At 43.1% G+C, this 15,037-nt stretch overlaps 2 protein-coding genes across 3 annotated transcripts; both read left to right on the top strand.

Annotated features, from left to right (window-relative positions):
• Positions 1–5,348, top strand: LOC117827741 (zinc finger protein 135-like). Of its 2 annotated transcripts, none has more exons than XM_034704467.1 (2): positions 1–450; positions 1,527–2,918. In XM_034704467.1, the coding sequence occupies exons 1-2, from the start codon at positions 267–269 to the stop codon at positions 2,690–2,692; spliced, it is 1,350 nt and encodes a 449-aa protein (XP_034560358.1). In that variant the 5' UTR covers positions 1–266; the 3' UTR covers positions 2,693–2,918. The 2 variants fall into 2 exon arrangements, with proteins under 2 accessions (XP_034560358.1, XP_034560359.1); XM_034704468.1 differs by lacking the exon at positions 1,527–2,918 and adding an exon at positions 4,076–5,348 and having other exon boundaries at positions 250–450.
• On the top strand, positions 7–10,563 carry LOC117827742 (zinc finger protein 180-like). Its single transcript, XM_034704469.1, has 3 exons — positions 7–266; positions 6,604–6,775; positions 8,133–10,563. The coding sequence occupies exons 2-3, from the start codon at positions 6,604–6,606 to the stop codon at positions 9,227–9,229; spliced, it is 1,269 nt and encodes a 422-aa protein (XP_034560360.1). The 5' UTR covers positions 7–266; the 3' UTR covers positions 9,230–10,563.
• Positions 10,564–15,037: the final 4,474 nt, after the last annotated feature.

Below are 15,037 nucleotides of genomic sequence, written 5' to 3'. Positions count from 1 at the left end.
GAAGAATTATCCAGGAAGTGTTTTAACTAAGTTAGCTTTACGTGAGCTAACGTGCTTGATGTGAGCTCCAGCTCTTAGCTGTGTTAGGAGTTAATATACAGAGACAGATTTAACATATTAACTATAAATAATCTTTAGATAAATCCTCCTACATGGACTCTGCTGCTTCTGTTGTTTCCTCTTCACCTCCTCGTAGCTAACGCTTAGCGTGTTAGCTGGAAATACTCAGTTTCCTTGAAAGAAGGTGTCTCTGATCGTTTGTTAAGATGTCTAAGATCCAAACCCTGAGAGGGTTAGTGAACCAGAGACTGACTGCAGCTGCTGAAGAGATCTTTGAGCTGTTTGAAAGAACCATAGCAGAGTACGAGGACCAAATTAGAGGAACTAAAGAGAAGCAACACAAACTACTGAACTCTGTTTACAACCCGGAAGTCCTCTTACAGAGAGCAGGTTAGTCTGTTTGTTGGTATTTCTCACTCAGAACTTCAGTGTTTTGCTTATACAGGTGCATATATACTGTATACACACACACACACACACACACACACACACACACACACACACACACACACACACACACACACACACACACAGATGTTAAACCATACTGTCCTCATCCAGTTCAAACAATGTAATGACCATAGAGGGTTTTCTGTGGCAATCATAATGGAACTTATTTAGCCTGACTTAAATAACAGACCAACTGTAAGAGTAACAGGATCATTGTATAACCTACACTTTACTTTTACTCTTGTGCTGTAGTGTCACTATTTATGAAAGAAAGAAAGGAATTGAAGGAAAATGGAATGAAAGAGAGAGAGAAAGAAAGAAAGAAGGAATGAGAGAAAGAAAGACAGAAAGGATCAAAGAGAGAAAGAAAGAAGGAATGAGAGAAAGAACGTTAGCAAGAAAAAACGAAAGGAAGAAAGGAAAAAGGAATGAAAGAGAAGGGAAGAAAGGAAGGAAAGGAAAAAGGTATGGAAGAGAGAAAGAAAGAAAGAAAGAAAGAAAGGATGAATAACAGACCCCAAAAAGGAATCTACAGCAGAGATCCAGAGGAACCTACGAGACAAGGGAGCTCAGGGACTCCAGAGAGGTCTATGGTTAGTTAGTAAGTAGTAGACATGGAGGTGATGATTCTGTGGCTCTGCTGAGGTGTTACTTTAATCCCAGGTTGCTTCTATAGCGGCCTTCAGGGGGTCTGTATTTTTTGGTTCTGGTGTTTCTTCCCTCTTGACAAATATTCCACAGATTAGTGAACCATTAGGTGGAAGTTTTGGCGCTGTGGTCAGGTGAGCTGCTCAATGGAACGCTGTAACGTCATGGTCAGACATGATTGTTACACGCTCCACAGCAACACATCATATCTAACAAACACCAAACAGGAACATCCTCAGTTAAGATGTTGGTGCGGCAGCTTTTAGAGCTTGTTGTTCCCCTGCTGGTGAACGGAGCGGGCGTGCTGCGAAGTGTTTCCTCTCTTCAGCCATCCAACCCAGTTTTCTTCATTTGATTATTATCTGCAGAAGTCCAGCAGCTGGTGGAGAGGAAAGAAGAGGTTCCCTCTGAGCAGCAGGAGAGGAGCTCCAGTCCAGACCAGGAGGACCCACCTGAGCCACCACACATTAAAGAGGAACAGGAGGAACTGTGGAGCAGTCAGGAGGGAGAGCAGCTTCAAGGACTGGAGGAGGCTGAGACCACCAAGGTCACATTCACTCCTGTCCCTGTGAAGAGTGAAGATGATGATGAAGGAGAGGAACCTCAGTCCTCACAGCTTCATGAAGAGAACAGAGACACAGGAGCTGGTGGAGAGGACTGTGTGGGATCAGAACCAGACAGGAACTTTAATCCAGACAGTCAGTTACAACCAGATCCTGATGAAGAGACTTCACAGTTCTTTCAGTGTGAGAATAACTTCATGAAGTGGTATTTTGACGACACCGCAGGTTTAAACTCTCTGCAGAACAAAGAAGAACCCGTCAGTGATATGGAATGTGATACAGCAGTTCCCTCCTTCGACCGCGCTACAAGCTTCGATCTCCCGAGACACGATGCGATCCTAACCGAGGTCAAACCACATCGCTGCTCCATTTGTGGTCAAAGATTCTCAGAGAAGTCGTCCTTAATAAACCACCGGAGCCTTCACTCGGAAGAAAAGCGGTTCAGCTGCTCGGTTTGCAACAAAAAGTTTCACTGGAGGAAAGACATTTTGACACACATGAGGATCCACACGGGGGAGAAACCGTACAGCTGCTCTTTCTGCGGGACGGGGTTCGCTCAGAGCTCTAATTTGGTCTCCCACTTAAAGGTCCACACAGGAGATAAACCTTTCCCCTGCTCCGTTTGTAAAGCACGCTTCAGTTTAAAGAAGACGTTGGAGGAACACTTGAGAACCCACAGCGGAGAGAAACCGTTCGACTGTCTAGTTTGTGGTAAAAGGTTTGCTCAAAGGGGACACATGAGGCGACACCTGGCCGTCCACACGGGGGAGAAACCGTACAGCTGTTCAGTTTGTGGGAAAGAGTTCGCTCAGAATGTGAGTCTGAAGAAGCACATGACCGTCCACACCGGGGAGAAACTGTTCAGCTGTGATGGTTGTGATAAAAGATTCACTCGGCGTGAGTATCTGAAGAAACACAGATGTTGTGATGAGAGCGGCGCGCGGAAACGAAGCTGTAGAGACGATCGTTGACTCGGCGTTGATCCGTCTGAAGCGTTATTTTTTTTCTGATGACTTTGAGCCACTCACTTTGTTTTTGTTTCAAACAGCACTTTTGGTTTCACATGTATGCTCTAACTTTAACGTTTATCTAAGCTGAGTGATTCATTTTATATCCTCATGTCTGTTTTTTGTGAAACGTTATATGAATATTACATTTTTTGATTTTTCCACTAAATAAAACTATTTTCCAATCATACCTGGAATGTCTTGGTCTTGAATTGACCTCCTATTGTGTGCTGAAGATGAAATTGAGTCTTAAAAATGTTCAGAATTTGGGCGCTGGTGGCCTAGCGGTCTAAGTGCCCCACATACAGAGGCTACAGTCCTCGTTGCAGAGGTCGCCGGTTCGATTCCCGGCCGGTTGACCATTTCCTGCATGTCCTCCCCCGCTCTCTACTCCCTACATTTCCTGTCTCTCTTCAGCTCTCCGATCAAATAAAGGCAAAAAGCCCAAAAAATATTACTTAAAAAAAAGAAAAAAAGGTTCATAATTTTTTTTTTTTAATGAACTCTGTTTATTTTAACTTTTTTTGGACTGAATTCCATAATTGTGTTGAACATTAATTGACAATGTGAAATAAAAATAAGACAAATAAATTATTGAATTAAACAAGAAAACAAAATAAATCCAAAAAATGATAATAATCAATAATGAATAGGAAAAAAACCCAGAAACCTAATGACAATAATAATAATAAAAATAATACAAATGAATTCTTAAATAACAAGAAAATAAAAATAATGTAGTAAATCCCCAAAATAATAATAATAAATAATGAATCCAAAAACAAACAATCAGAAACTTAATGATAATAACAATAATTAACATTATTTTTACAATAACAACATGAATTATACCTAAATTTGACACAATAACAACAATACAGAAAACATGAATTATTACAGAAGATGTTCATAACTTTAAATCAGTCTAACTTTAAATTCATAAAAAATTCAGTGCAGGTTGCATTAATTAAATATCCACTAAAATGACATACCAGGAATTATGTGTGATGAATAGAGTGTTGAATTAACTTGTGTTACACCTTAGAGTTTGCCTAGTGTAGCTCTCTTTTGTTATTCTTTTATTTAGCTATTCTTTTCTTTTTTTAAAGTTATATTTTAGGGGCTTTTTGCCTTTATCTGATAGGACAGTGAAGAGAGACAGGAAATATGGGGAGTAGAGACCGGGGGAAGACATGCAGGAGATGGTCGACCGGCCGGGAATCGAACCGGCGACCCCTGCGACGAGGACTGTAGCGTCTGTATGTGGGACACTTAGACCGCTATGCCAGCAGCGCTCCCATTAAATGCTAATTTTAATATATCTTACTGATTTATAATTCTCCACAGGCGTCCATCAGCTGTTGGAAGAGGTTCCCTCTCAACAGCAGGAGAGGAGCTCCAGTCTGGACCAGGAGGACGCACCAGAACCACCACACATTAAAGAGGAAGAGGAGGAACTGTGGAGCAGTCAGGAGGGGGCCCAGCTTCAAGGACTGGAGGAAGAGGATTTCAGCGCAGTGACATTCAATCCTGTTTCTGTGAAGAGTGAAGAAGGTGATGTACCTCAGTCCTCAGAGTCTCATCAAACATATACTGAAGAGAGAAGAGACACAGAGCGTGATCCAGGCAGATACTTACAACCAGACACTCCTGCAAAGACTTTGAATTCTGTCTGGGAGGAGAGCAGTGAAGCTCAGTCAGGTTTCATCTCTCTGCAGAACAATGAAGTACCTGTAAGTGAGTGTAATATGGGAGGAACATCAGTCAGCCCCTTTGTGTATGCCATGAGCTTTGGACTGAAGGATCAACTGCAGAATCACCAAGGAATCCCAGCAGAAGAGAAACCCTTCAGCTGCTCGGTTTGTGGGAAAGGGTTCTCCAATAAGAAGTATTTACAGAAACACACGATACGTCACTCGGAGGAACGACGTTTCAGCTGCTCGCTGTGCGAGAAGACGTTCCTCTGGAGGGTGGAGCTCGTGAGGCACACGAGGACTCACACCAGAGAGAAACCCTTCACGTGTCACATCTGTGGTATGGTGTTCGTAGCCAGCTCACGGTTGGCGTACCACTTAAAACACCACACAGCAGAGTCCCAGTTCACCTGCTCGGTCTGCGACTCCAGTTTCAGCCACAAGGAGAGCTGGATCAGACACATGAGGAGTCACACCGGGGAGAAACCGTTCACTTGTTTATTCTGCGGTAAAACGTTTTCAGAGAGAGGGAACCTGAACAAACACTTGAGGGTCCACACCGGGGAGAAACCGTTCAGCTGCAGTGTGTGTGAGAAACAGTTCTCATGGTCCAGCTCTTTCAAAAATCACAGGTGCTGTGGTCAGAGCAACCAAGGAACATGAAGCTACAGAGACTCTTTCTGAGACATTAAATCCCTTCAGGACTCAAACACTGAGGGCAAATCCTGATCCGTGGAAAGACTGTCCCAGAGAGTCCACATGGGAAGTCACATGATCATTTTAAATCTGTTCTAGTGCCGTAGATTTAATTTCTTGTTTGTTTTGGGTTCTATATTTTTGGTTGTTGTTAAATTTGTAGCTTAAAATTGTTTGACAGTTAATGTTTGTTTTGAGCTGAAAATAAACCTTTTATTGTTCACCTTTCATCGCCTGGTTTATAGTTTCCTGTCTGGCTTCATAAGTAACGATCGGTTCCTCTTCTGTCCACTGGAGGGCAGCAGAGTCTCACCGAAACTAAATCAGTCAGGGAAGTTCACTTCTTCCAGAACAATCTTGTAAATTTAGATGTTTTCCTTGGAATTTTGCAACGTCATAATCTCGGAAATGTTGATTTTTTTTCCTTGAAATTTTTCAACTTTATAATCTCGAAAAAAAAAAATTCCTTGACATTTTGCAACTTTATTATCTTGTAAATTTTGTTTTTTTTTCCCTTGAAATTTCCCAACTTTTTAATGTCGGATTTTTTTTCTCTAGAATTTGCAACTTTAAAATCTCAGAAATTTTCATTTTTTTACTTGAAATTTATTTTTTACAGATAAATTCAGTTCTTCCAGAACTATCTCCGAAATTTAGAACTTTATAATCTCTGAAATTTAATTTTTTTCCTTGAAAATTTGCAATTTTAGAATCTTGTAAAAAAAAAAAAAAAATTCTCGAATTCTTGCAACTTTAAAATCTTGTAAATTTTGTTTTTTTCCCTTGAAATTTTCCAACTTTATAATCTCTGAAATTTTTGATTTCTTTCTCGTGAATTTGCGACTTTACAATCTCTGAAATTTTGATTTTTCCCTTGAAATATTCCAACTTTATAATCTCAGCAATGTTTACTTTTCTATCTCGAATTTTCTTTTTTATCTGGCGGCCCTTATCTTCTTCTGTATAATTCTGACTTTGATAAAACAAATAAAACAAAATTTTAAACACATATTTTCAGTGGCCCTGATCCTCTTCTGTAAGCAGCAAAATAAAAAGCTCCAGAGAAGTTGAATTCTTATTATTTTAGCATGTTTTTAAATAGTGAGATTCATTCAAACGTCCAGCAGGGGGCAGCAACGCGACGTTTTAAATGAATCCTACTCAAACACCAACGAAGAAGAAGAAGAACCACAGAGAGCATTACCTCGCGCAGCCAACATGCTAACTCTGTTCTTTATCACGTGTGTAACTTAAATAAGGAACAGAAGTGAAACCCTCCTTCTGTGTGTGAGCTGAGAGAGCTGAGACGTGTTCAGGTCCACTCTGAGTGAATAATGACGATCAAGTTTCTCCTGGGAGTCAATAATGCGAAACCAAGCTAGCTTAGCGGGCTAGCAGGTTGTAGCAGCAAAGCTGAAGTCAGTGGATCCAAAGTGTTTCTAAAGGATCAGTGAGGGAGAGGAAGCTGCTGGTGTTCATGTAAACATGTCTAAGATCCAAACCCTGAGAGGGTTAGTGAACCAGAGACTGACTGCAGCTGCTGAAGAGATCTTTGAGCTGTTTGAAAGAACCATAGCAGAGTACGAGGACCAACTTAGAGGAACTAAAGAGAAGCAACACAAAGTCCTGGACCCGGAAGTCCGCACACAGAGAGCAGGTTGGTCACCTTCTGTTGTTATTCTCATTTCAGTATGCTGGGGAAGTATCTGCCATCTCATGCTTTAACATAAAGGGATACACTTTCTTTAATCTGTGTGTGAAAAGAACCTTTTTATACCTTCTCCAGGCATGAGGAATAAGACCTGCTGATCAGTCTGTGTTCTGGTCCTAAGATGTCCAGAGCTCTAAACATTAATATGCATATCTGATGCACTTTCATTCTTATAGGGATTATTTAGAATAGTATGGGCTAAACAAGTACTCCCAAGAGCTTAGCGTACTGATAGAGATCTTAATTCCCAAGGAGAAAGAGTTGTTTCGTATCCCTCATGAATGTAGAGATAGTACGGGGAGCAAAGGCTTCTTGGGGAGGAATTAAGTTCCCTATCAGATTTAAAAAAGCATGTCTCATGCACTTTGATTCTTATAGAGGTTATTTAAAATAGTAAGGGATAAACAAAAGATCCTAGGAGCTTAGTGTAGAGCATGGAGATCTTAATTCCCAAGGAGAAAGAGTCATTGAATAATTTTAAGAACGTATCCCTCCCAAATGTAGTACGGTGAGCAAAGGCTTCTTGGGGAGGAATGAAGTCCCCTACCAGGTTTAAAGAAGCATGCCTGATGCACTTTGATTCTTATAGAAGTTATTTAAAATAGTAAGGGCTAAACAAGTACTCCCAAGAGCTTAGCGTACTGATAGAGATCTTAATTCCCAAGGAGAAAGAGTTGTCTCGTATCCCTCATGAATGTAGAGATAGTACGGGGAGCAAAGGCTTCTTGGGGAGGAATTAAGTTCCCTATCAGATTTAAAAAAGCATGCCTGATGCACTTTGATTCTTATAGAGGTTATTTAAAATAGTAAGGGATAAACAAGTCATAACAAGAGCTTAGTGTAGAGCATGGAGATCTTAATTCCCAAGGAGAAAGAGTTGTCATTAAATCATTTACAGACTGTATCCCTTCTAAATGTAGTAAAGTGAGCAAAGTCTTCTTCTGGGTTTACAAAGTACGCCTGATGTACTTTGATTCTTATAGAGGTTATTTAGAATAGTATGGGAGAAACAAAAGATCCTAGGAGCTTAGTGTAGAGCATATAGATCTTAATTCCCAAGGAGAAAGAGTCACTAAATAATTTTAAGACCGTATCCTTCCTAAATGTAGTAATGGGAGCAAAGGCTTCCAGGGTCACCTAGCTCAATCTAAGCTTTCTCATCCCAAGTCCTCCCTGGACTCTACCAGCACCTTAAATTGAACTATCTGCTGACTCGCAGACCAGAACACTCTGTCAGGTCTAACCAGGAATTATGCTTTTCTAAGTCTCCAATGTATTTCATTTTTTTTATGATTCTCCACAGATGTTCAGAGACAGTTGGTGAGGGAAGAAGAGGTTCTCCCTAAACAGCAGGAGAGGAGCACCAGTCTGGACCAGGAGGACCCACCAGAACCACCACACATCAAAGAGGAACAGGAGGAACTGTGGAGCAGTCAGGAGGGAGACCAGCTTCAAGGACTGGAGGAGGAGGATATCATCAAGTTCACTTTCACTCCTGCGCTTGTGAAGAGTGAAGAAGACTATGACGAACCTCAGACCTCGCAGTCTCATCAAACACAGACTGAAGGAAACAGGGACACAGAGGGTTTAAAAACCGAGAGAGGGGACTGTAGAGGATCAAAACCAGACAGGAACTCTAATCCGGGCGGTCATTTACAACCAGTGACTGATGAAGAGACTTCACGCTCTGGATCTGACACTGATGACAGCAGCTGTGATTGGGAGGAGGCCAGCGAAGCGCAGTCAGGTTTCAACGCTCTGCAGAACAAAGAGGTACCCGTGAGCGAGGTGGAGTGTTCCTCCGGAGAAACACCCGTCAGCTCTTTCGCATTCGCTCCAAGCTTTGAGCAGAAAGAGCAGAAAGAGCAGAAAGGAGAGAAACCGTTCATCTGCTCGGTTTGTTGTAAGAGTTACCCCGATAAGAGATGTTTACGCAAACACATGAAGCGTCACTCCGAAGACAAACGCTTCACCTGCTCCTTTTGTGCCAAGCGTTTCCCGTTCAGGGGAGAGCTCGCCGCGCACATGAGGACCCACACCGGAGAGAAACCCTTCAGCTGCCACGAGTGCGGCGTCGGGTTCACGCGAAAACCCAGTTTGACCACTCACCTGAGAATCCACACGGGGGTGAAGCCTTTCCCGTGCTCCTTTTGTAACGCCAGCTTCAGTCAGAAGGGAGATCTGGTGAGACACACTCGGCTGCACACCGGGGAGAAACCGTACAGCTGTTCACTGTGCGATAAAAAGTTTGTGGACCGAGGAAATCTGACGAAACACTTACGGGTCCACACGGGGGAGAAACCGTTCAGCTGTAATCTGTGTGAGAGGAGTTTCACTCGGCTGGTGGGAGTGAAAAATCACAAGTGTGTGGGTGAGAGCAGCAGGGGTAAAAGAGACTGAAACAAAGGATCCAAACTTCATCAGGATTCCTTTTAGTCTCGATGTTGAAGCTTACAATCGAGCTAACGTCCCTCTAGAAGAACATGAGACCATTGAAGCTCTGCCGGTTTCAGGAGTACCCCTCTGTTGGTTTTTCCCAGCTGTCTTTAATTCAGATTGTACAGAACTCAGAGACTCTCAGTTTTCAGAGACTACTTGGCTGCTGTTGTCCATCTTTGAATAGACCCTCTCCTCAGATCAGGGCCAGACCTCATGAGACACGGACTCCTTAAGACTCAATCAATCAGTCTTTATTTGTATAACCCCAAATCACAAACGTTATCTCAAGACGCTTTTACAAACGGAGCAGGTCTAGACCACTCTATGTCAGATTATGAACAGAGACCCAACACCAAGACAGGGTAGTAACTTTAATGGGACAGGAAGAGTTAAAGTGAGAGACAGGCAGAGAGAGGAGAGAGAGGGAAAGACAGGATCCCAGTGTGTCAGTCTAAGCCTATAGCAGCATAACTAAGACCTGGTCCAAGCCTGATCCAGCTCTAACTATAAGCTTTATCAAAAGGGAAAGTTTGAAGCCTACTCTTAAAAGTAGAGAGGGTGTCTGCCTCCCGGACCCTGACTGGTAGATGAATCCAAAGGAGAGGGGCCTGATAACTGAAGGCTCTACCTCCCATACTACTTTTAGAGATAGTGAGATATCTGGAGAATTTGGAGACCAAGTCAACCCCTTGAACTCGTGCTCCTTTAGTCTTTACCTGGACCTGAATCAGTGACTCTTCAGTTCCCAAACCAACGACCTACAGACTGAGCTGCTCCTGACTTTGTAATAATAAACGGCATGTTATTTAATATTTTCAGACTGTTCTGTATTTACTATTCAATGTGTTTTCCATGGAAATAATTTAGTCTGTGAACTGACTCCTTTACTTCCTCTGTTGTTTGTTTGATCCTCTTTATTATGAGCTGTGATCAAAGTGTTCTTAATCTGCACGTAATGTAACTTTATCATGTCTACACTGCTAAATACTCAAAACAAGACTTAGGACTGACTGTCTGTTTTTGTACTTAGAGTGTAAAGCTACACTCCATCTGTATGTTTCCACTCTTTGGATACTCCTTCCATATCATGCTGTACACCTTTCTAACAGAAACACTGACACTGTCTCTTTAAAACATGTAATCTAATATCTAGGGTTCAGTGTTTGTCGACCTGAAGCATGCAAGGCTTGAAACCTGACTCTCTTTCTTTTTGCCAAATATGTAAATGTTAAAATGTGACCGTCATATCGTCATCTGAAGAATAAACTTGTGTTTATATCACGTTTATTTAAAAAGTGGAAAGCTGAGTTCTCTATGTTTCAGTGTTTGGTTCCTTTAAAATCTCTCTTTAATGTTACAGAACATCAGATCTGATCATGGACTGAAGACGGATCCCTTAAACTAAAGCCAAATGGTTTACAGTGCCCCCTACTGGCAGGCCACAGTATAGCTCATAAACCCTTATGGAACATTACTACATTAAAGTTACTAACCACTACTATAGGCTTAGACTGCGACAGGCTTAGACTACTATAGGGTTAGACTACTATAGGCTTAGACTGCTATAAGTTTAGACTACTATAGGCTTAGACTGCGACAGGCTTAGACTACTATAGGCTTAGACTGCGACAGGCTTAGACTACTATAAGTTTAGACTACCATAGGTTTTGACTACTATAAGTTTAGACTACTATAAGTTTAGACTACTATAGGTTTAGACTACTATAGGTTTAGACTACTATAAGTTTAGACTACTATAAGTTTAGACTACTATAGGCTTAGACTACTATAAGTTTAGACTACCATAGGTTTTGACTGCGATAAGTTTAGACTACTATAGGTTTAGACTACTATAGGTTTAGACTACTATAGGTTTAGACTACTATAAGTTTAGACTACTATAGGCTTAGACTACTATAGGCTTTGACTGCTATAAGTTTAGACTACTATAGGTTCACACGTGAGGATATAGGATACAGGTGATGGAGGGGAGGCTGTGTATCCTGGCTTCATCTGTTCCTTCTGAGAGAGTCTTCTTGAAGACCGGGTAAATACTCACTGAGAGGACAAACCGGATCAGCCCATCTGAGCTGAGGCATCAGATTTTTCTCAGTCCCGACCTGAGGACATTAATAATGTTTGCTCCAGTTTGGTTCTGGTTCGGTTCGCTTGAGTTCGGTTTTGGTTCAGTTCTGGTATGGTTCTGGTACGGTTCTGGTTCAGTTCTGGTACGGTTCAGGTATGGTTCTCGTTGGATTCTGGTTCAGTTCTGGTACGGTTCTGGTTCGGTTGGCTTGAGTTCGGTTCTGGTTCGGTTCTGGTATGGTTCTGGTTAAGTTCTGGTACAGTTCAGGTCCGGTTCTGGTTCGGTTCGGTACTGGTATGGTTCTGGTTCGGTTCTGGTTCAGTTCTGGTATGGTTCTGGTTCGGTTCTGGTTCAGTTCTGGTATGGTTCTGGTATGGTTCTAGTATGGTTCTGGTTCGGTTCTGGTTCAGTTCTGGTATGGTTCTGGTTCGGTTCTGGTTCGGTTCTGGTTCGGGACTACTTCGGTTTTGGTTGGGTTTGGTTCTGGTTCTGTTTGCTAAGTTAAGTTCTGATTCTAGCCCTGACCCTAACCCTAACCCTAACCCCAACCCCAACCCTAACCCTAACCCTAACCCCTAACCCTAACCTTAATCCCAACCCTAACCCCAACCCCAACCCCAACCCTAAACCTAACCCTAACCCCAACCCTAACCCTAACCCTAACCCCAACCCTAACCCTAACCCCAACCCTAACCCTAACCCCAACCCTAACCCTAATCCCAACCCTAACCCTAACCCTAATCACAACCCTAACCCTAACCACTAACCCTCACAACCCTAACCCTAACCCTAATCACAACCCTAACCCTAACCCTAACCCCAACCCTAACCCTAACCCTAACCCCAACCCTAACCCTAACCCCAACCCTAACCCTAATCACAACCCTAACCCTAATCACAACCCTAACCCCTAACCCTCACAACCCTAACCCTAACCCTAATCACAACCCTAAGCCTAATCAAAACCCTAACCCTTACCCTAATCAAAACCCTAACCCTAACCCCAATCCTAACCCTAGTCACAACCCTAACCCTAACCCAAGTCACAACCCTAACCCTAACCCTAACCCTCACAACCCTAACCCTAACCCTAATCACAACCCTGAGCCTAATCAAAACCCTAACCCTTACCCTAATCACAACCCTAACCCCTAACCCTCACAACCCTAACCCTAACCCTAATCACAACCCTAAGCCTAATCAAAACCCTAACCCTTACCCTAATCACAACCCTAACCCTAATCAAAACCCTTACCCTAATCAAAACCCTAACCCTAACCCCAATCCTAACCCTAATCACAACCCTAACCCCTAACCCTCACAACCCTAACCCTAACCCTAACCCTAACCCCAACCCTAACCCTAACCCTAACCCCAACCCTAACCCTAACCCTAACCCCAACCCTAACCCTAACCCTAACCCTAACCCCAACCCTAACCCTAACCCTAACCCTAACCCTAACCCTAACCCCAATCCTAACCCTAGTCACAACCCTAACCCTAACCCAAGTCACAACCCTAACCCTAACCCTAACCCTACCCTAATCACAACCCTAACCCTAACCCCAACCCTAACCCTAGTCACAACCCTAACCCTAACCCTAACCCTAATCACAACCCTAACCCTAATCATAACCCTAACCCTAACAACCCTAACCCTAATCACAACCCTAACCCGAACCCTAACCCTAATCACAACCCTAACCCTAACACTAATAACCCTAACCCTAACCCTAACCCTAATCACAACCCTAACCCTAATCACAACCCTAACCCTAATCACAAACCTAACCCTAACCCTAATCAAAACCTTAACCCTAACCCTAACCCTAATCACAACCCTAACCCTAACCCTAATCAAAACCCTAACCCTTACCCTAATCAAAACCCTAACCCTAACCCTAATCACAACCCTAACCCTGACCGTAACCCTAACCGTAACCCTAACCCTAATAACCCTAACCCTAACCCCAACCCTAACCCTAGTCACAACCCTAACCCTAATAACCCTAACCCTAACCCTAACTCTAATCACAACCCTAACCCTAACCCTAACCCTAATCACAACCCTAACCCTAATAACCCTAACCCTAACCCCAACCCTAACCCTAGTCACAACCCTAACCCTAATAACCCTAACCCTAACCCTAACTCTAATCACAACCCTAACCCTAACCCTAACCCTAATCACAACCCTAACCCTAATAACCCTAACCCTAACCCCAACCCTAGTCACAACCCTAACCCTAACCCTAATCACAACCCTAACCCTAACCCTAACCCTAATAACCTTAACCCTAACCCTAATCACAACCCTAACCCTAATCACAACCCTAACCCTAATCACAACCCTAACCCTAACCCTAACCCCAACCCTAATCACAACCCTAACCCTAACCCTAATCCCAACCCTAACCCTAATAACCCTAACCCTAATCACAACCCTAACCCTAATCACAACCCTAACCCTAACCCCAACCCTAACCCTAGTCGCAACCCTAACCCTAATCACAACCCTAACCCTAACCCCAACCCTAACCCCAATCACAACCCTAACCCTAACCCTAACCCTAATCACAACCCTAACCCTAACCCTAATAACCCTAACCCTAATCACAACCCTAACCCTAATCACAACCCTAACCCTAACCCTAACCCTAATCACAACCCTAACCCTAATAACCCTAACCCTAACCCCAACCCTAACCCTAGTAACAACCCTAACCCTAACCCTAACCCTAATCACAACCCTAACCCTAACCCTAACCCTAACCCCAACCCTAACCCTAGAAACAACCCTAACCCTAACCCTAATCACAACCCTAACCCTAACCCTAACCCTAATTACCTTAACCCTAACCTTAATCACAACCCTAACCCTAATCACAACCCAAACCCTAATCACAACCCTAACCCTAATCACAACCCTAACCCTATCCCTAATCACAACCCTAACCCTAATCACAACCCTAACCCTAACCCTAACCCCAACCCTAATCCCAACCCTAACCCTAACCCTAACCCTAATCCCAACCCTAACCCTAATAACCCTAACCCTAATCACGAACCTAACCCTAACCCTAACCCCAACCCTAACCCTAGTCACAACCCTAACCCTAATCACAACCCTAACCCTAACCCTAATCCCAACCCTAACCCTAATAACCCTAACCCTAATCACAAACCTAACCCTAACCCTAACCCCAACCCTAACCCTAACCCCAACCCTAACCCTAATCACAACCCTAACCCTAATCACAACCCTAACCCTAACCCTAATAACCCTAACCCTAACCCTAATCACAACCCTAACCCTAATCACAACCCTAACCCTAATAACCCTAACCCTAACCCTAATCACAACCCTAACCCTAATCACAACCCTAACCCTAATCACAACCCTAACCCTAACCCTAATCACAACCCTAACCCTAACCCTAATCACAACCCTAACCCTAATCAAAACCCTAACCCTAACCCTCAAAACCCTAACCCTAACCCTAATCACAACCCTAACCCTAATCAAAACCCTAACCCTAACCCTAACCCTAACCCTAACCCTAATCACAACCCTAACCCTAATCACAACCCTAACCCTAATCACAACCCTAACCCTAATCACAACCCTAACCCTAACCCTAATCAAAACCCTAACCCTCACAACCCTAACCCTAACCCTAATC

The sequence above is a fragment of the Notolabrus celidotus genome, chromosome 16, assembly GCF_009762535.1.
Source record: "Notolabrus celidotus isolate fNotCel1 chromosome 16, fNotCel1.pri, whole genome shotgun sequence".
Lineage (NCBI taxonomy): Eukaryota > Metazoa > Chordata > Actinopteri > Labriformes > Labridae > Notolabrus > Notolabrus celidotus.
The sequence above is the reverse complement of the archived record's forward strand: the minus strand, read 5'-3'. Positions and strand labels throughout refer to the sequence as shown.